The following is a 22,003-nucleotide window of genomic DNA, read 5'->3' as shown; positions in this document are numbered from 1 at the left end:
GCAAATGTTTAATGCAGTATACTTTACAAAGCTTTTGTTTTTCCACGGTTTTAGAACAACTAAGATGATCTGCATTGTCGTGGGTTTTTTTTGTTTGTTTGTTTGTTTGTTTGTTTTTTTCAAAAGACAAAGCTTAAATGTGTGTGGGGATTTGATCTGCATGCTTTCAAGTGTATAATTAATATTTTGCATAAAGAAATTGAGTAAGGACTTTAACATACTACTTTGCATGGCTTAAAAGTATGATATGATTTAAATGTGCAGATTAAGATCTTTACACAATACTGCTTTTAATAAAATATTAAGAGGGCTTCAGTATATAATTAGAGAAGTACATTTGCTTTAGGTCTAAAATTTTAAGTATATTTACTACTTAAGTGTTTATAGAATGACAATAATGAGATGTTAAGAAAGTCATGGTACCAGAAAACCTCACTGATCACTCAACCAACCCTCTCTCCTCTCCTCCACTTTCCCCCAAATAAAAAAACACACTAAACAACTTGTGATGTAGAAGACAGAAATAAAAACAAGATGCACTGGGAGATTTTGACATTTACTTTAAATATTTTACTTGTTTTCCTAGCTCAAGAAACTGCAATTTTCAGATGGCCGAATATTATAATACATTGGTAACTTGTTGTGGGTGTATATATTTGTACAAGTATTCCTGCTCAGTGTATTTAGTGTATATAGAAACAATAGTGGAATTGTTTGTACTTTCTTTTAATTGGAAGGGTTTTCGTTGATTTTCTTTGATTTCCATGGGAAGGAAACCTATGATTTCCTTGTCAAATTGAAACAAATTCAGTGATCGGTTATTTGAGGACATAACTAATCAAAGAAAATGTTTAAAAGAAGTGTTTCAAATGCTTCCTTTTTGAATTATTATTCCTGTTTTTGCACACTAGTCGGGTTAGAGGAACACAGATATCTTTGGTTATCTCTAAAAAAAGAAAAAACTTAGCTGGAGGTTAGTTTTCCAGATGCTAAATACTAAGCAGATTAGAAAAAGTAATTTAATGAGAAGAGAGGCTAAGCAAGTTGTTTTAGGTAAGTATTGTCTTAGGAGTATTCATGCGTATTATTAGACCTTTTGTTCTTTCACTAGGGAGTATCTCACACTTCTGTTGCAAGGGAAGACTTTGGCAGTGGAGTCAATCTTCTTTGCTCATTCTAACCTACCTGGCTGTAACTTCTGTGTGAGCCCTTATCGCTAAGTGTGTAAACTCACCGTTATATTTGCTCAGGTGTAGTGTAACTTGTGCAGCTTTTTTTCAGGTTTGAACCAGGGGCATAATGAAATCGCTTCTGCCTGCAACATACAGTGTGAATGTCCTGACTGACAGCAGTAGCCACAAGCCGGGCAATCTCTGTGAAGACGTGCTGACTGTACAGTTTGTTCCCCATTTGGGACTTGTTGATGATTCGTATCATATTACAAATGTTACCTTTTTGGCACCTTCCTTGAAGAAGGATCAAGATGGGACAGGATGCAGACCTGTGTGGCTTTGTGGCTCAGTTCTAGTTGGCTGTTTTTTCTAAGGGTATAACTGATCTTTTCTGTTTGCTGGTGGTGATGTTTCCAGACTTGACAAAAAGTTATTTACTCGGAGAGTTACACATGTCTGGTTCCTGGAAAAAAAATCTATTTTTTAATATTCTTGTAAATTCAAATTAAAATATTAGATAACTTTTAGAAACGTAGGTAATATATTCCCCTAGAGTGGGGAGGGGAATGTTGCAATCATGAAATGGACACTATGGTACAGTGCTTAGCTATCTGTGTTTCATGTCTTTGAGTTTAAATTCAGAGTAATGTAACTTGAGCTGTCTTTCTACTGGCTGTCATAAAATGACAGATTTCTGATTTTTAAAATGTCACAGCCATAAATCATTAGTTTGCTAAGATTGCACTAGCCAGCTATTAAAGAACATGGCAGTATTTACTGTAGGTAAATGCAAATTTTAAAAGGTTCTCTGTATCATGGTTTAAATGATTTATTTGCTTTCAGTGCACATATGAATCTGATGTGATGTAATGATTTAGGAAATTTCATTTCCTGTGTGGAGGCACAAATTTGCATATTATTAAGCCATCCCTTGGAATCTTATCTTTCTTATATATACTTAAACAGTATCACAGATTAAAATGTACTGGAATAAATTTTTAAAACAAAAGCAGATTTTAATACTATTAATACAAAAACTGGAAGCATATGAATTTCAGCTGGATTTAGATATAATCTATATGTATGTTAATATCTATTGAGATCTATAATATAAGCCAAACTCAGAAACCTCCCAGGTTTTGTAAATGTGTCTTTAGCTAGGCCACCATTTGGAGTGTACTGAAAGTCAATTTTGTCTTGAAATTGTTTGATTTGCAAGAAATCAGCTTGGAGTTCCCTCTGTTTCCCCAGTGATTTGAAATAAAGCTTACAGTAGCACAGCCTCCTCAGGAGCGAAGGGCCTCTGCACTTGGTGTTCTGCATTGGACAAAAGTCCAATATACAGTACCGCCCCACCATAGCTGTGCTTGTCAAAGGACCTACAGATGTGCTGGGTACACCCGCTGTTTGGTCTGTGTCAGGATAGAGTTTCCTGGGCCCCTAGTACTAGTGTTTAGTGTAACATTCTTAGCAAACCTTTTTTATATCAGCCATCCTTCCTCTAGATGACACAATAAAGAGTGGGGAAGAGGGCAAAATTTCTAATACTGGACTTGTCTGCAACAGACTTATTTTTTCAGACTTCTGGTGAATTCCCAGAAGAGAAAACAGAAGCACTGTGCACAATAGTATGGATTGCTTTTACTGTTTTGAATTTGAGCTTGCTGTTTCCTTCAATTTTATTGCTGTGTAATTTTGCACTTTGTACTGAGATATTTTTTGAGCTGACATTATTTAGATACCAAACTGATAAAAGAAATATGAATATTTTTGGTCAAAATTTAACTTTGATAATCATTTAGTTTAAACTTGGATTGTCCCCTTTATAAGAGAGATACTGAATTTGTTTTTTTTCTGTGCATGCTTTAAAAAAAGGCTTCTAAATGCTTTTTCTAGCCAAAATGTATGCAATTTAAAATTCATACTCTCCTATCCCAAATATTTAAAGTTGTTGTGTAGAGCTAGTTCTTGCTTGCTTTGTTCTGCTTGCATTGAGGCTTCAACTGGACACCAGGAACTGAATTAACTATATTAGTGGACTATTTTGACATAGAAGTGCTTGTAAGCAGAGTGAAAACCCAAGATTACTAGAGTAAATTGAGCGTAATTGGTTACAGCATAGTTTTCTTTTAAAACTGGATTTTTTCCCCTTCTGTTGGGAAGGAGAAACCCATGGGTAAATGTCATCACCATAAGGATGCTTCAGATGTCTTCTACCTACATGAATAAGAATTGTGTTTTTTTCCATTTGTTATTTAAGTTGAGAGAGTTACTTGAACGTATACATGGATGTAGCTCAGTGCCTTTTTAAAAGAGGGTTTTAACTGACTGTCTTATGTCTTAGGCTAACTGGATAGGAGGTATCTGCTACTCCTGCCTATGCAGACAGGGTAAATTGTGTGCTTTCTGTAGTTAGGAATTGTGAAGTTGAATAAAATCTTGTTTTACATAAACCAGTATATAAATGTAAACTTTTCTGCTATTTTGAAATCTTATCCAGTCTTATTTCCTGGAAATACAGCTGCCGCCTTCTTTGTAACAGAACATGAGATGTAAGCTGTTCATGTAATGCTGTCTTGGGGAGGAAGAGAATTATGCTGTGCTGAGACATACTGTATTGAAAAAACCTGTAATGCTGGATTAAAGGTTTCAAATCCAACATTGGGTGGCAGTAGTAGACTCCTAACACCTTGTGGGTGCCTGTTAAGAAATGTTGGTTTTAGGCAGATTTCCAAGTGAGGGACAGACCTGAAGAAATTCAAATACAGAGCATTCACTTTTAAATTCCTGTGAAAGGGAGCAATGGAGATGATTTCTGCTGAATGATCTAGCTTTGCATGGGGCTAGATCCTAGTTAATAATAGGATTGAATTGAATTATATCAAAGCATCTAGGTTAAAGTGGGTACAGACACTGTTGAGAAATGCCACTATTGACATGGCTGTTTTAAAATCAGTCTTTCTTATTTGCCAGATAAATAACTGATGGTGTAGGTTTTGTTAGGGGCTTGGCAATATTGAGGGAAAGAAGAATGATTAAGAAGACTTTTTTTTTTTCCTGTCTTTCCATCCTTTTTCCTTTATAAGGTGAGGAGATCAGTACTAACCTTTTTTTGTAGTGTGACTGCTGGGCAGCCTGGAGTGGGAGGGAAACTGATGACTTCAGCCTGAGATATCAGCAGGAAAGGTTTCTGTTTTTCTGCTCCAAAAATACCGGTTTGCTCTTTGTCTGATTTGGTTTTTTGGCATGAAAGAAAGCAAGTCTGAAGCTTAAGCAGGGTTGAAGGGGATGCTTAAGGAGGTGACTAAAATGGATTTTTTCCTTCTGAGAAATTGTCACTGGTCACTTGTAAATTCATGGTCTGAGGTTACTTTAAACTTTGAGCTAGTGCTAAAGTAGCAAGTGGCTTTAAATCATCTGCATCTTGTTGGGATGTTATGACCTTTTCTTACAGGAGTGGGCCTTCCCACAGTTAGCTGTGTTTTATCTAGTTTGTTTGATCAGATTATGGTTGATATAATGGCAATATATTAAAAAAAAAAAAAAAAAGATTGCCATCCAGACTTTCTCAGTCCCTTGCCTCCTTATAATCTCTCTGGGCCTGAGCCCTGTTTGTCATGATTTCACTGACTTGACATTCATGCTAATGTTACTCTTTGATATAATTATTCAAAGTATCAGCAGACTGTCCTAACAAATCTTCTTAATGTTAGGGCTCCTATTTTGTTTTCACCCCCAAATGATGGGCTAGTGGTAGGGAAGACTGCATGGAAAAATATGGGATGGGGGAGGCAGGGAGAATGGATGGTTGCAATTAGTATGTGTATGTTATTCCTTTTCTCCATTTTTTTTTTTTCCTTCTCCTGATCTGTAGAGTCCTTTCCAAGTCAGACCATCTTTTTGTCACACCTAGAATGTGTACTCATTATTGACTTTTAATGTTTATCATATACCCTCAAGGGATTTGACTGACTTGGGATCACTCATGATATTATAAGATCCTTTCTCTAAAGATTATAGTTCTTATACTTCCCAAATCTCAGCTACATGTTTCTGAGGATAAATACATTTGTTCTGAGCTTCTTAATACCTGAAAGGGGATGGAGCCCAGGTTGTGGGTTATTACTTTGATAGAAGATAAAAGAATAGATGTAGGCAAAGAATATTGCATTGCTACTTGTTTTTATTCACAAGTGTAATGCCTAAAAAGAATCTATCTTATTTGTGTTTGTATTCTCCAGAAGCTGCATTCAGACTTGGTCATCAAGGGATGAAGATGATGTTCTCTTACCTTGGGTCAACTGACATAATGTAAAATTGCAGTAACATCAGGACCATTTTGGATAACGTAGCTATTTTGTGAATAGAAGTAAAAGATAGGGTTTGTCTCAAACCTTTAATTGTTGAGATAGCAACTCATTTAGTTTCAGCACATTTTTCTTGGTGTTTAGCTTGTGTAAGTACCTTACTCTAAAGAATGGAAGACTTCAAGCAGTTATTAGCCTTGTGCATGCAGCTTTGCAGGTCCTGGTTAAGCGTACACTTTGAAAAATTCCTTTGAGATGGAATTGGCCTGCTATCTGACTGTTGGCTGCCTTTTCTTCATTGGATAGGCATATGTTTTGGATATTCATTTATCAAAGAAAAAATTCTTAGGTTTCAAAATCAGCATCTCAGAGAAGGGAAAGAAAGAGGTCATAGTTTGCAGTGTTAATCTTTCTTTCATCCTGATTATTGAGAACAAAACAAGTACATTTGTCTTGATGTATAGTAACTAGAAGGACGAGGATGCTCTGTCTAAGTAAAGTCACATTTTTGGAGGTTTGAGATAAAACTGGAAATCTGGTTCTCTAGTTTTCCCAAACAATAAACAATTTGGGTTTTCCTGAAGAAATGCTGATTGTGGTCTTGGACTTAGTTTCTTTTTTTTTTCTGTTATGCTCATTGAAATACTTTTTCTCACATTTTCGTACAAGCTTTTGAAATATTTTGTGTTTGCCATTAACAGAAGGGACTATAAATTGAATTCATAATCTAGATCATGATCTTTCAGGAAGGTGGAGTTTGACAATGTTTATTCTGAGCAATTTTCTGCTTATTGTAGTTTGGAAATTGCTCAATTGAAGGGTGTGCCATATCTTTTATATCTTGGATCACCTTTCCCATTTTAGCTTGGATAGAAACTTCATAGCAAAGAGAGGTTAGCTATGTTTAAATTGGCTTTTTCTTTCTGTTTAGGAGTGTTATAGTACTTTTATTTACTAGTTAGTGCTATAATGTTGACTACTCATTGATTTGTTTCTCAAAGTAAAAAGAAAAAAATCACACTATTTGAGTGTGTAGCTACAAATTGCTATAGAAGTACTCTCCTTCTTTTCAATCAGCTAAATGTAGAATCGTGTTACTGAAAAGCTTGAGCTATTGATTTGGTTCATGTTTTTTTTGTTTTTGTTTTTGTTTTTTTTTAAGTAAATGTAACTGGCAAAATGTAAAATTTGTGTAGATGTATTTGAATGCTTTGAATACTGCACTTTAAAATCATTCCTCTAAGCTTATGCTTAATTCTACACTCCAAGGAAAGAAAATGTTATGTCAMCCTGTAGGTTGTGATAAAGATTGTTTATGCAGCTCAGCATAAGACTTAAAATATGTTGAATTGGAGAATTTTGAAAAATGTACCGTATGACACAGGAGACCAAATCATGCTAAAGTACAAGGAAAGACTATACATCAGTTCAAAGGCTACATTATTCAAAAAAATACAACCATAAAAAAGGTAATAAGATTACATTCTCACACTTCATGGCTAGTAAGGTGCATTAAGCTGCTCAGATATTCATAACTTACTGTGACATTTGGGAAGATTACATTTTGCTGTGCACAGCCATTACTGTAGCTCAGATAATAACTAGCCAATGCATGGACCTGGATTATGATCCCTGTCATTGGAAACAAATTTGTGTTTTGAAGGTTGATCAGTTTCAAATCACCATTAGAAAGGGTTAATATGAGATACTGGTGTGTGTGTGTGTGTGTGTGTGTGTGTGTGCGCGCGCTTATGTGTATCTAATGGGTATGCATACATATAGTACATCAAATGCACTGTGCATTCAGCATATTGCTTTCTCCACACCCCCCGTCCCAGTCCCCAGGAGATATCTCTTAAAGGAAATGTTAACAGTAATTATTTCTACCATAGCATACTATTTCTAGAATGTACTTGGTGAAATGCTTATTTTTGCAGATTAGATTGGAAACCTAATTTGACAGCTTCCTGGATGGGTGGTTACTGATAATAGTGTATCTAGCCAAAAATGAAAGATTGGTGGGGGAGACTATAGGGTGAAGGTAAGGTCACCTCTAGTTGCAACTAAATGCTGCCATATATGATTTTGGTATGATAATTGATGGTTGGCTTGTTAGTTAAAACCAAATGCATAAGGAATTGAATTTGTTGTTAAGAAATTAGCAGGTGGTTTGTGGCTAGAGTTTAACTTTCAGCTATTTTGTTTGCACACAGAATGCGGTATTTTCTTTCAGTTTCTTTCTTTGACCATGAGAGAGAGACTGGCTTTTTGAGGGTTACTTTGGTTTTGTATAGAGGATAATACATTTAGTGTAAAACGAAGTGTAATATTAGTTATGTATTTTATCTTTTCACTGGTTTTGTTCAGGGCTTTTTTTTTTTTTTTTAAGGAGAGTGTATACTTTTTTCTTTGGGTGTGTTTTGTGATATTTCTACTTTGATCTGTTCTGCTCAGCGATCTCAATTACCCTTGAATTCTACCTTAGAGTGCTTTCTTGGGGTGGGCCTCAGGTCCATCTTATGGAAGGGAAAAACTGAGGTTTGGAGAATGATAATGACATGATAGATTTGTTTGATAATGACATGGTGAGTTGATATAGAGAAGCTGAGAATATAATTCAAATCTCCCCATTCAGTTCCTGTGGTTTCCCTAGATATTAAGGAAGCATCTGACAGTAAATTGCATAATTATTTTTCATGACCAAGAGAGGAGAAAATGGAAAAGTGTAAATTACTATTTAGAAATTGTTACCTAGAGACATTGTCTATTCTGTCATAAAACCTGTAACTTTCCCTGCTTCTTGTGGTGCTTGGCATTACTGATTTATGTCCAGAGGACCAAAGATTGCTTCTTCAAAGTGACAAGATTTAGACACTTGAGGAAAACTTATGGTAATTTCAGTAGTTAATGAAGGGCATATATTCTGTTCTGTTGGGTATGTTTATCTTCAGATCCTGACTAGCTGAGAGAAACTGTTGGAGCTAATATGGTAGCAAGGAAGTATACGTATTTTGGGGCAGTTTTGTCATGGTATGACTTCAGCAAGTAGCATTACTGAATGGTCAAAGCCTGCGAAAGAAGCATGATGTAGGACAGAAATCTTGTCTTTTATTAGGCCAACTGAGAAGAACCTGATATACTTTTGATCATGAGTTCTGAATTTGAGTCAATCTTATTTGTCTTCCTCTTTGAATGCTGTTATGTAATAAGTATCTTGGCAAACATGATATGGTTTGTTTATTCAGTTTTGGAAATGTCTCTATGTATCTGTTCAAACTCACTGTTTTTCTGTCTATAAAACCTCTCTAAAAGAGAGATTTGACTCCTATCCCCCATGTTCAGTCCAAATATAACTTAAGATGCTTTCTGCATTTTAAGAAAATATCCTGGTGTTTATCTAAATAGTGAAAAATCTTAAGAAGAAGAATAGAACAAACTATTTTCATCCTGAAAGTTACTTTCTTATAGAAAAAAGGTTAAAAAAACAAAAACAAACTTGAATAGATAACATGATTAACAGATTAATAGCAATACAAGTTCTAACTTTCAAGGAAAGTTTAAGAAATAGTGGGATTGGGGTAGAAGAGTAGGTTAGTACAATTCATCCTTCCTTCAACCAGAAATTTCATTTTATTGAGTATACAAGCGAGAATGAAGTAGGTTGTTTCCTTCCCCCCCTCCACATCCTTAGCACATGCACATGTGATTTTTTACTCAGTCTGTGTTCAAACAAAGCCTGCACATAAGAGACCTGAAATATTAAAGGATTTAAGTTCATTAGTCAGAGCATAGTCAAAGGCTTCAAGGAGCACTGTTGTTTCACATTCGTCCAAATATAGCAAGACTTTGCTTCCTTTTAGTACCTGTGGCTACTAATGTAATTGGCAATTAATACTTAAACAGTTTCAATATCTCAAGAATGGCTCTAAGTGTTTATAAAGAACATTATTTCTGATGTGCATCAGCTCTTTTTGGCTAGAATTGCCTTCTATTTGAGGAAAATTAAGTGGATGCAGAAGAAAGCAAAGTCTGCTAAGATACCTTAAACAGTCTAAAATGGCCCTAAAAGCTATCTCACCTGTCTTGGAACACTCTCTGGATCTGCTTGGTTTTCAGCTGGGCGGGCAAGAACAAACAGCTCAGGACATCGGTATCTTAAACTGCCCAACTGTTCTTCTGCAGCAATTGTCCGATAGTAGTCGACACCTTAGGAGCACCTGTGTCAAAGTTACCCAACAAAACTTGAAAAGAAGAGGAATAAGACTTGATATATTGATATTGACCTCGCTATATGTTTTAGCATACATCTTTGATAGCTTACTTACAGAATGAATAACTTCTAGTGTGGAATGATATTTCGATGTAATTCTCCTAATCTTTGTTTGTTTGTTTTTTACCTTTTGTCTGAAAGCTTGTTGGGGGCCGTTTTGACTTGGAAATGAATTTTATCATCCAAGAAGGAGAGGGAATTACCTGCATGGTAGACTTGCTGGATAAATGTGACATCACCTGCCAGGCTGAGGTGTGGAGCATGTTTACAGCAATCTTGAAGAAAAGTATACGCAATCTACAAGCATGCGCAGAAGTGGGCCTGGTCGAACAAGTGCTCAAGAGGATTGATAGAGCTGACAATATGATTGCAGGTACAGCTTCACTCAGTATATGAGTCAAGTTGTATTCCTTTAATGTAAAATCTCATGGAACACTTATTAGTTAATGAAGTGATAAAAGTTTTGACAGTGTTTTGCTAAGCAGTCATTCATATATATATATATATATATATATATATATATTTTTTTTTTTCTTCTTCTGCTTTTCAGATCTCCTAGTGGATATGCTGGGTGTATTGGCTAGCTATAACTTGACAGTTCGAGAACTAAAGTTATTCTTCAGCAAACTTCAAGGAGAAAAAGGGAGATGGGTAAAAAAAAAACAAACAAAAAAACACAAACTTTATTATATTGTTGTTTAGAATTTTCCTAGTCTTTCTAAGATAAAAAGCTGTTTAATAACCTGTATAATAAACAAATTTTAAATGTATCAAGAAATAAAGGATGCATGCTAGTATTATATCATCGTTTTACTTGCAAGCAATTAAAATATATAGAGTAGAATAGTGATTAAATTAAGTTTACCTCCTGGATGTATTGACCGAATTGGTCTTTTTTGAACACCTGGGAATAATATGGTGATTCTAAATATGTATTTTTACACACATTTATTTTTGTCATTCCAGTTATGTGAAACTGAAGGAAAAAGAATTAAAAATTTTTCGAAGACTTTGCAGAGAGAAATAAGTAACTGTCGACATATGCAGTTCAATATGTTTCTATTTTCACATTGTTGTTCTTTACCTAAAGTTTGAAAAAAATTGCTCTAGTTAGGGTAGTGAGAATTTGTGGCAGAAATTGAAATGAAGAAAATCTTGTAATATTGCTTGTAGCTTGACTCCAAAACAAGCTCTAGATGAGAAGTCATATCCTATGTTTTCTCCTGTTTCTATGTGAACTAAAATGGGAGAAGGAGCTCTCCTTTTACTCTTGATAACCTCCTTCCCTAAAGTAAAATTTTGTATGCGGTAGATGCTACCAGATACACTTTCTTTAACCACAAAACTGTTGTTTTGTTGGAATTGGCAACTATTTTAACAGTTGTTTTACCTGCTTTGAATTTTAATTCAGCTGCTGTCATCTCTAAATACCTTGCCTGGTATGGAGAAAAGGCAGCACAGTATCTTTTCCCACTTGGAATAAATAAATAAATCTATTCAATATAAAAGTCAATATGTTTGCACAAATAATATAGAAAATTTTAAAGAAAACTCTTGAAACAAGTAACTTCTGAGATCTTAACTTGCTCACATAAAAATACTGTATATAGGATTTAAATTTATTAATCGAACATATAGAGTATATTTAACTATAGCTGAATTAAAGTTGTCTTTGTAATATTAACTTTTTCATTTCCTGGCTCTCTGCTATTTGCATTTAATTTCCTTTCTTTATTAAAGGCTAAATATAGGGGAAAGGAGAAGGAAAAAGCCATGGTTGCATTGCTAAGGAGTTGCACAGCTCCATAAATCTTAACCTCAACAGTGCTGTAAAGATACAAAAATCTAGCTACAGTACAAATTACCTAGTTGAATTTTATTGTGCTGAAGACATCTAAACAGATCTCAGTGTTTCCTCCCAAGTTTTTTAATTCAGATTTAGGAAGCACTGTTTATTTGCCTATAATTTTAGTATGTTTGAAATACTTCTTACAGATCATGCAATGCTTAGTTTTCAGAGAATGGCTGCTTGCAAGAGGGAGAAAAGGCACCTTCAGGAAAAGATCAGAGGTGTAAAGTTGTAGGTTAAAAGTAGATCTGCTGAACAGTTATGGAGTGGTGAAAGAAGACATACAAAATTATTTTGTCCTTATGACCAATATTTGCTGTACTTCTGTTGTAGTGAGCTCATACGCTTGATTTGGAGTTTATAGTTGCTGAGTATTATAACAAAATTAATACAGAAGTAGGGTGAAGGCAGGGAAGTGTTAAGCATTCACACTAACTGAGCACTTAATTCAGGTGCTCCAGATTGCCCTTGAGACTCTAAACCTTTCCCCATGAACATATATGAAGGGGTATATGTAACCATGGTCACTTTAATCTGGCCTATGACTGTAATCCCAATGAGAAAAATCCTGTTGGCTGATCTCCCCTCTCCCTCTAGCTGACTATTCCCCATCTTCCTTGTGCTGTCAGAGGTTTCATACAGCCACAATCCAGGAACGATATGACTGAAAATTATTTTGCATTTTTTTCCCCTAAATTAGTTTTCAGCTGGATCAGTTTTTTCTAGCCCACCACAAAATCACACAAACAATAGTGCTGATGGGAATGAACAGATGGAAGTAGGAACCAATATTCAGGGTCCGTTTGGATTTATGCTGGATTAAAGTGGCTATGGCCTTTGTCTCCTAAATTTAGGTATCCAGTTAACTGCAGTTCAGTGTACCTACTGCGTGTTGTGTGAAGGTATCCCTGACTTTTTGTTAAAGTTTATTGAAAGTCTACAGTTATTGTCTTGGAGTGCAAAGCCTTAAAATGTGTCAAAATTCATTTTTTGTATGTACAGGCTTTTCCTTCTTGTAGGTGTGTTTTATTTACATGTGTAATATTTCTTTTTGTCAGCCACCACATGCTGGGAAGTTGTTGTCTGTATTAAAACACATGCCTCAGAAGTATGGGCCTGATGCCTTCTTCAACTTTCCAGGAAAAAGTGCTGCAGTATGTAAATAGTTTGAATCTTTTGTTCTTAATTTCTTTTTCTACTACTGCCATTGGCTGTTTTCACTCCTGTTTTTCTTTTGGCTCCTCTGGTATGTCATAGAGGTAGAGCTTCAACAGAAATTTTTTCTCTGCCTGATGCTTACATCATCCTTAACTAAACCATTTTATAAACCATGTTTATAACAAATGTGATTTATCATTATGGAAGGACAAATAGTGTTACATTAAAAAAAACAGATATGAATGGGGCATTTTTGTTCTTTAAGAGGTTCAAATAACTCTTGTTGCAAGGAAAATCCACCTGCTTTTCACTCATTCTTTCTGTGGGAATGATGCTTGTGCTAATATCCAATACATGTGGGAACTTCTTAAATTCCGTACAGTTCTGGGAACCTTTTCTAGTGAAACCACAGAAAGCATTGAACTGGAAGCAGCCATGCTTGCACCACTTGTTTGTTCTCTACTGGTCAAATGATGTGAATACTGTATGCTGTGTATATGAATTTTCTGAGAGAATGTAAATCCTAGATGTGTATAATATGGATAATGCTGAAAGGATTAAATTTAGCAATGATTATTCTTTTATCATTGTTGCTCAGGTGACTCTCATTCATTTTTAAATTCTCTGGTGTGCACTTGATAAAGAATTTGAAATTAAATAGGTTAAAAAATGTTGTGCAGCTGTCTTGCATAAGAATTAAGTGTACCAACTCTTTTTGCTCCTAACATCAGAGGATGAAATAATATTTTCAGAACTCCATGCATAATTCAGAATAAGATTTATCAGATGACTCTTTCCAGCTTTCTTCACATAACCCCTTACCTATCTGCCTTGGTGACTTGAGATTAAACTTCACTAATTTCATGACATAATGTATCTTATTGGAATGAAAATTTGAGATTGAAAAAGGCAGACTACTACAGAAATGCTTCTGCAGAAACATGTTTATTGCATACAGCAGAACTTGGCAATAGACATGTTTTTATTCTTTTTGGCTATTCATATGCTTGTATAGCCCAAGTATTTGATATAATTACTCAAAGATCCATTGTGAGTTAAACCAAATGGTAGTGCTACCAGTTTCCAAAAGCTGGACTCAAAGACATGCAGACTGATTAGTTAGCTGGTATGGAGAAGAATTTACAGCATTTTGTTTGGCCAGGGATAGCTGAGTGGAGAGGGGGAGCAAAATAAGGAGTCTGGCGACACTCAAGTTCTTTGATGTTTTTTGTTCATTGGTATTGATCATCTGGACAGCATCTTTGATCAGTGGTTATGGCAGTCTTAGTTGAAGTGTGCATTGCAAGTATGTGCAGCAAAACAGTGGAAAGTTAATAGTAATGTGAATTAAAAATAAAAACCAGCAAAAACAACTGTTTGAAATGGAGAACCCAGCCTAGACAGTTTATAACTTAAGAGCTTTAAACTAATATTAATACTGTGTTTGGCTGGTGGGGATTGTATTACCTTTCTTTTAAGCAAGATAATAAGTTTGTTATATTCTCACTGCAAGGCTACATAGACATGAGCTTCAAGAGAGAAAAGAATCCTTCAAGTGTAATATATACACTTCTCTCTTTGTGGCCAGCTTCTTTTCATAATCAGTTATTTTCCTGGATGCCAGCACTATGTGAAAATAAGTGGATAAATGTGATTCTTCTGTTAGGATACCACAAAACCAAATCAACTTGAATTTGCATTTTGAGGAGGTTTTATGTAGTAACATTTCCACTAAAATATGTAATTTTTGAAGTGTAGCTTAGTATTAATAATCTTTATTATGGTATAAAGACCAGTCTTGAAATATTCAGACTTTTTTTTTTTTTAATTTGAGTATAAAAACTTCATAGAAGATCTTAGGCCAGGGTTTTTTTTAGCATATAAAACAATGCATGTTTCTGTTGTATGTCTTAAGCTGTGTACTCTTACTGGTTAAACTATTGTGATGATGAYCTTTCTACAAGAATAACTATGCCTTCTTTAGGGTATTGCCTTACCTCCTATAGCCAAGTGGCCCTACCAGAATGGATTCACTTTTCACACTTGGCTAAGAATGGATCCTGTAAATAATATCAATGTGGATAAGGATAAGCCTTACTTATATTGGTGCGTATTATATAAAACTATTTCTGATGTTTGATTCTGTTGTTCAGTGATTTCTGGTTCCATCTATACGTATTGATTTTGCATTAATTTTGTTTAGTTTTCGAACGAACAAAGGACTTGGTTATTCTGCTCACTTTGTTGGAGGCTGCTTGGTTATAACATCCATAAAATCAAAGGGAAAAGGTTTCCAGCATTGTGTAAAATTTGATTTCAAGCCACAAAAGGTGAGTCAAAATAGTAAAGTCTCTCAGATCAGTTTCATGAATTACAGAAATGTGCATGGGTTTATGTGTAGCTACAAGCTATATTTTTAGTAAATTTCTCTGATATGGTCTAGAGGGAGTGTTGTTGCTATTGATGATTAGGTCCATACTAGGAGCACATTTACACTGGAATGAGCAAAATAAATTTCTATTCTAAAATCATATTTCTTTCAAGTTTTACTTATGAAATGTTTAAGAAAAAGCTAGAAAATGCAGTTTACCAGAAGTTTTAAGAATCTGTGAAACTTGTGTGAATTCTCTGACAATTCTTAGCCTGAAAGTTGAAAGGAGATTGGCTTTTGKTTTTTCCCTTCTATGTTCATATTGTGTTTCCTCCCACCTCTGGACTTGCTTTTCTCTTTTTCTTGAGGGACTTTGCTAAGAGTCTCCTTAAATGAACGATTTTTGATACTCAGTATGGACAAATGCTATGTATTTTAGAAAGCAAGTTTACTAAACCATATTTAATTTTCTTGATTAAGCCAGAGCCATCAATGGGAGTTTGCTTTTCTTACATTTAGGAGGAGAACAGATATGTTCTTAAAAGAAGGCTACACTTTCTGTTCATTCAGGTTGTCCAGAAAATATTCTCCTTGCAATTGATGCTTTATCTATCCTTTTAAATATAAGAATTAAAATATGAGTTGATTTAATTATTACTGTCCAAGACTTGCTTGTCTATTAAGCAGTATTATGCTATGTTGAAAGTGTTTCTTTTTTCAAGTAGAAATTCTGCTGGTGTTTCTGAAGCAATTCATGTAAACATTTTGTGGGAGAACAGGCCTCTTCCTGACCTCCTCAAGAATTTCTTATCAGTAATCCCTTGCTGTAAATAGGGATACTGTTTATGACAATTTGACATGCACTTTGAAAGTCTTTAAAGTTTGGAGCTTTGGAATGACAACATTTGCAGTAAACCATCAGTCTAAATGTAACCAAGTCTAAAATATATTTACTCAGTAATTATTTTGCAACTAGTTTTAGTATAAATATGGCTCAGCATTGCCGTGAAAATGGTTTGAGTTTTATGCCATAAATATCTTTTAAGCTTCTGTGTCTATTTTTTTTGGGTGGGGGGGGAATGGGACATTATCCTTTTGATATAGCTATATAAGCAAACTCATCAATGACTTCATCTTTTCTACTTAAAATAAACCTTCCATTCCTAACTTAATACACATAAATAGTTGATTTTTTCCCCTAGTATTTCACTACTTAATCGTTAAGCTACATTAAACCTCTGTGGAAGCGTATCAATTATTTTCTTATCATTTAGTGGTATATGGTTACTATAGTGCATATCTATAATCGCTGGAAGAATAGTGAACTTCGATGTTATGTGAATGGGGAACTGGCATCTTATGGAGAAATAACGTGGTTTGTCAACACCAGTGATGTAAGTAATCTCTATACTAACCTCTATAGTAGAACATTTTGGTGGATTAAATAGATATCTTTTTCATGCTTTTATTTCTATTTAACACTTTTATTAGAATGTGATGTTGATCATCAAAAGTAACGCTTTTATTAAAAGTGTTACTAAAAATATATAACCTCCACTTGAGACATTGTTTAATGGTGAAATAAAATTAACTTTTTGATAGAGAAGTAGATTCAGTTTTATACCTCTCAGAAACATAAAATTTGTTTCTGCTAAGACCTCAAAAGCTTGTCTGTGTAAAAATAAAATTCTTGTTTGATAACATAGGTTATGCTTGTGTAGTTTAGATTAAACCCATTTACTGGATTTTGTTTCCTTTTCAGACATTTGACAAATGTTTCCTGGGTTCTTCAGAAACAGCAGATGCCAATCGAGTGTTTTGTGGGCAGATGACATCTGTTTACCTTTTTAGTGAGGCTCTCAATGCTGCTCAGATCTTTGCCATTTATCAGCTTGGTCTGGGATATAAGGTATCTTAGAATTGACTGAAAGGTTTCTGAAATTTAATTCTGATGTCTTTTTATGGCACATTTTAAAAATGTTGTGACACCTTTACTTACTTTTTTTTTTCTTTTACTTTTTACACCTTTTATTTACTTAAACTGTTCCATATTTTTCCTATAAGGCTATGGGTCTCCTTATAAACTACAAGTGAACATTTAATTCAGTTATTTTATTTCTTACCAAAATTAAGCTTGGGTTCTTGTTCGCTTCTTAAATCTTGTGTTGGTTGTTGTGAGAGAGAGAACAACACTGTTATCTGGGGCTAGATTCACTTTTTCATGGAGGCTGAAGATTTTAGATCAACTGTAATACATTTGTTTTAGAAAAGTAGCTTGATAGCTGACATTGTTAGTTACTCTTTCTTAATGTATGAAGCAAACGCTGAGGATTATTTTTATTACAGTGATTTATTACTTGTTTTGTCATATCCTATGGGGCAGTAATTGAAGACTGTTATTCCCTAGCAGCTGTAAAAACACACACCAAAAAGATGATTCCTATTCTATCTGCTCCTCAGTTATTAGCTCCTTTTGAGTGAGCACTGTTGACTAACTGTTGTTCTGTTTTTTAGCTAATGTGTTTATTTTACACTAGCCACCCTTTTGGCACTGTCGCTCTTAAGGGGTCAAAAAAAGTATTTGTGCACTGATAATTCTGTAAAATTGGTGCTGAGTGAATGTTGTTATGAGATTCTTTTTTTCTGAATAATCGCTAGAGTTAAGAAACAATATTTTAGTAATTTTCTGGTAATAACTTTGTTCCAAATTGTATTCTCAATGTATGTAATTAATTTTTTTGCTCTTTCCCTTCCTCAACTCTGGTCCCCAATCCAGGGAACATTCAAATTCAAGGCAGAAAGTGATCTCTTCCTTGCTGAACATCACAAATTGTTACTGTATGATGGCAAACTATCCAGTTCTATTGCTTTTATGTACAACCCAAGGGCTACAGATGCACAGCTCTGTCTAGAGTCATCTCCTAAGGATAACGCTTCTATTTTTGTTCATTCACCACATGCCCTCATGCTGCAGGTACTTCAACATTTTGATAGATTTGGAGGATGTAAATGGTTTCCATTTAAAAAACCCTGAAAACTAGCTTTTATAGGGATTTGGGCAAGATAGAGGTTTGCTGATAGTTCTTCTTGACCACCTCCCTCTTCCCCTCCAGCAAATCTCAACCGTGATTGTGCACTTTTCTACCTCAGTCTCCAAAGTTGATGTGGGTGGTAGGCAGTCATTCATAGCTCTTGAAATTATCAAGCCTGTGTACTCTATGACCATCTGACTTTTCTGTGACCGCTGTCTGAAGTAGACATCCCGCTTAGCTGTAGTCAGATATCCAAACAGGGTAGCCAGCTTCTCTGTTCTGCTCTCTTGCATTACATAGTTTTTTTTTGTTTGTTTTTTTTTATAATGTCATATGCACAATTAAAGGGATCTTTCCTCATTGGCGTGCGGACATGCTATCTGTACTTGAATGAATGTGAATGTGCAAGAATTCCAAAAAAAGGTTTCTTATCAAGGTTACAACCTAAAAAATGTCAGTATTGCAAACACTTTATTGTCATAGCTTTTCAAAAACATACTTCTTCCTCATTTCTGACATACTTTCACTCCTCTACAGATATTACCGATCTTCAGTCTCTTGCCCTATTTATATTATAGCTTTTTCTTCCTTATGCCTTGAAGGCCTTAATCTTTAAATTTGCAATGAGCTTTTCATGTGTTCTGTTCTAGAAACTCTCTATTACTAAAGACTATTGTTTTAGAGTTTACCAGCCACCTCCTGTGTATTCATCTGAGGATCCAAACTGTGGACTGTCTTTCAAGCAATAGGTCATACATAGGTCATACAGAGTGGGCATTTAGTGTGCCTGTAGCAACTAGGTTGTACTTTTTGCAGTTTCTTTTTATTTGGTAATAAATTAATTTTATTTTGAAGACATTTCAAACTACTCCTAGCAAACATCTTTTAACAGTTTCTGAAAAAGATTTCAATTTTCTTTTACTTCTTCCTTGTCAGGATGTGAAAGCAGTCTTAACACATTCTATCCAAAGTGCCATGCATTCCATTGGAGGAGTGCAGGTGCTTTTCCCTCTGTTTGCACAGTTAGACTATAGGCAATATTCGTCGGACCACGTTGACACAACTGTTTGGTGAGTGTATATGGTTACTTTTTTCCATTCCCTGTTTTTTTATGTAAAGGAAATTATCTCTTGCTTTATTAAGCTGTAATTTAGTATTTAGTGCATAGAAATTTAATTTAGTAATTTAGTATCTAGTACATAGTAATTTAAGTTGTCTTGTACAACAATGAATTATTTTTAACAAGAAAAAGCTGGCCTTATTACTCAAGGACCTCAAAGTAAAGTATTTTTATTTGCACCAAATTTTTTTGTCAGTTCACACAAAATCAAAGTGTGCACATCTTTTCTGCTTTGCAAATTTTGATATAAAGCTGTCATATGCTTTTTTTCCTCTGCTAGTCCATGTTACTGTCAAGCTTTGAGAGCATATGAATCTTTTGTTTTTTTCTGGTTTCAACTCTCCTTCAACTGAGTCCAACCTCTGAACATTCAGGCACAGAAATKGGTGGAGCTCCTCAGTTAGAGTAGTGTTAATACCAAAGGGATCACTTTTTTGAATCCTCATGTAGTCTGCTGTCTTTCATTGCAGTTGTAGTTTTGTGATTGCTTTAAGATGATCTACATCACACTGTTGCTAAGAGGGATGGCCACCATGTTCCTTCAGCCCATTTGTACGTGCCTGGGCCCTGCCTTGCCCTGGCTCAAACTTGAGCATCTGTGTGAAGAGTCAGGCATTTGATTCAATTACATACTAGCCGAGCAGCAGGGGGATTTTCAGCTGTATTCAGTGGTCTAGATTCACAGGCGCTAGTACTGTGACACATGGGGAGGGACACGAACATTCTTTTTGGCAGCAGCACAGAGCTGAATTAGCTTGAGCTGATAGTAAAGCTGTATCTAGAGAAATATTTCCAACATCTGTTTATCTGAAGGCAAAGTGGTAGCAAGTGGAAAGGCATATGGCACTCATCTTGCAGAAGTTTGAAAGTGAAATATGAAGCAGAGAAAAGTAGGCACTTACTGTTGCCTTTCTGCAAGAGTAAGTTTTCAGAAGAATTTTGCTATTGTGTAGTTATCTCAAAATCCAGAACTTCAAGTTAGAAATACATGAATTTAAAGCAGGAAACTAGCGCTTTCCAAATTCAGTCTTGCTTTTTGTCTTTAAAATTCTGATGCAAGCATTTAGATTACAGATGAAATGCATTTCTGGGCTGTATGTTGGTAGTGTTAATGTGAAAATACTTTCTATCTTATTGTTGTGACCATTTAAAACATTCTTTTCTAAAATATTATATTTTTCAGTTCTACTTTACTGGCTTTCATCATGGAGTTGTTAAAGAACTCCATTGCTATGCAAGAACAGATGCTTTCCTGTAAGGGCTTCCTTGTGATAGGATATAGCCTAGAAAAGGTAAAGCAAAATCTTATTAATGTTCATATCATTATGTATCATATTAATGTTCAAGTCTTTTGAAAGAATAATCTTTATGGACTGTTGCAAGGTTCTTGCTTAAGAAAATCTTCTTTTACAGTCTTCCAAAGCCCATGTTACTCGAGCTGTATTAGAATTATGCCTTGCCTTTTCTAAGTACCTGAGCAACTTACACAATGGGGTGCCCTTGCTGAAGCAGCTGTGTGATCATGTTCTCCTTAACCCTGCAATATGGATTCATATCCCAGCAAAGGTAAAATGATTTATTCTTATGAATAAGGCACCTTATGATATATCTATTCTGGAGTCATGAGATGAAGCCCAGTCTCCAAGAATTCTAAATCTGCAGCAGAAATCATACTGGAACTGTTTCCAGACTCTGCTTTTCTGTATATATAGCTGTCAAGTTTTGCAGACTCGCAAGGCTTTCAGTGAATTTGGAAACCTACAGCATTCTGCAGAGTGGTGTGGGAATGACTTTTGGAATTTCTGATCTAGTCAGTCTTACATATAGGGAAGGAATTTGGGAGGGGCTTGCTGACCAAAAAAAATAGCAATTTTTAATAGGAATCGTCCTGGGTATCAGACTTGAAGTCTTCATTTAAATTCACGTATTCCTCACAGAGTTTTTTTTGTGTTGTTGTACCTGTGTTTTCCGAGTGAGAACTGTTTGGACGGAAACTTTTACAGTTAGTTCTACTTAAAATCTTGTCAGGTTTTCTGGTTTATTTGAGAAGCGTCTCATAAACTGAGACAGAATTAACAATGCTACTGTTGAAGTCATGGTAAAACATGTATATGTTCTACAACTAAATTACAGAATTATTTTAATTATAATTTCTCAGCAGAAAAGGTAAAGAAGGTGTATAAATATTTAGGTCTATAGTGAATAGTTAAAGCTGTAATAAGTATGCAGCTTTCCATAATAAAGGTATACTTCCTGTTTGAAATCCGTACTTCTGATAGAAACGTTGATATCTTTCTGGTTACAAGTAGCACTTCTAGGAAAGAAGGAAATAAAAATTATCAGAGATTTTTTAATTTAACTTTGTGTGATTAGCAAAGCTTAGTCGTTCTCAATATTTACCTGTGTATCAGTTTCTTCTGCGTAAGATAGGGCAAGAAGAAAATGCTTCCCCACAGGATGTCAGTCTGTTATTGCCTAACCCTTTTAAGATCATGTTGAACCTCTGCTTTTTGATTTCTGATTTTTCTTCTAGCTGTTAGAACATTTGTGGTTCTTTCAACACATTCTGGATATAATGGACATGGCAATAACTCTCTAGGGAAAATGCCTGTGGGCTGTTCTTCTCCAGAAAGAAATTCTAGGAGCAGTCATGGTTTCAAATTTATTACTGTATTTGGTCTCTGCCTGCCTCTCTCTCTGCCCCTCTCTGCCCCTCTCTGCCCC

General features: G+C 35.1%; 1 protein-coding gene across 1 annotated transcript in view; it reads left to right on the top strand.

The window, feature by feature from the left end:
- LOC112976700 (lipopolysaccharide-responsive and beige-like anchor protein) overlaps positions 1-20,845 on the top strand; it is a gene marked incomplete at its 3' end in the record, with an annotated part of 51,741 nt that extends 30,896 nt beyond the window's left edge. The window contains exons 3-13 of the mRNA XM_026088212.1: positions 9,891-10,122; positions 10,300-10,400; positions 12,657-12,752; positions 14,741-14,862; positions 14,960-15,086; positions 16,402-16,521; positions 16,890-17,036; positions 17,904-18,101; positions 19,096-19,229; positions 20,463-20,571; positions 20,693-20,845. Of these exons, the coding sequence (XP_025943997.1) occupies positions 9,891-10,122; positions 10,300-10,400; positions 12,657-12,752; positions 14,741-14,862; positions 14,960-15,086; positions 16,402-16,521; positions 16,890-17,036; positions 17,904-18,101; positions 19,096-19,229; positions 20,463-20,571; positions 20,693-20,845 (1,539 nt within the window). The remainder of the gene's footprint in view (positions 1-9,890; positions 10,123-10,299; positions 10,401-12,656; positions 12,753-14,740; positions 14,863-14,959; positions 15,087-16,401; positions 16,522-16,889; positions 17,037-17,903; positions 18,102-19,095; positions 19,230-20,462; positions 20,572-20,692) is intronic.
- Between the last annotated feature and the right edge of the window lie 1,158 nt (positions 20,846-22,003).

Source organism: Apteryx rowi, unplaced genomic scaffold (genome assembly GCF_003343035.1).
Source record: "Apteryx rowi isolate R43461 unplaced genomic scaffold, aptRow1 scaffold_76, whole genome shotgun sequence".
Lineage (NCBI taxonomy): Eukaryota > Metazoa > Chordata > Aves > Apterygiformes > Apterygidae > Apteryx > Apteryx rowi.
Note: the sequence above shows the minus strand (reverse complement) of the source record. Positions and strands in the feature narration are given on the sequence as shown.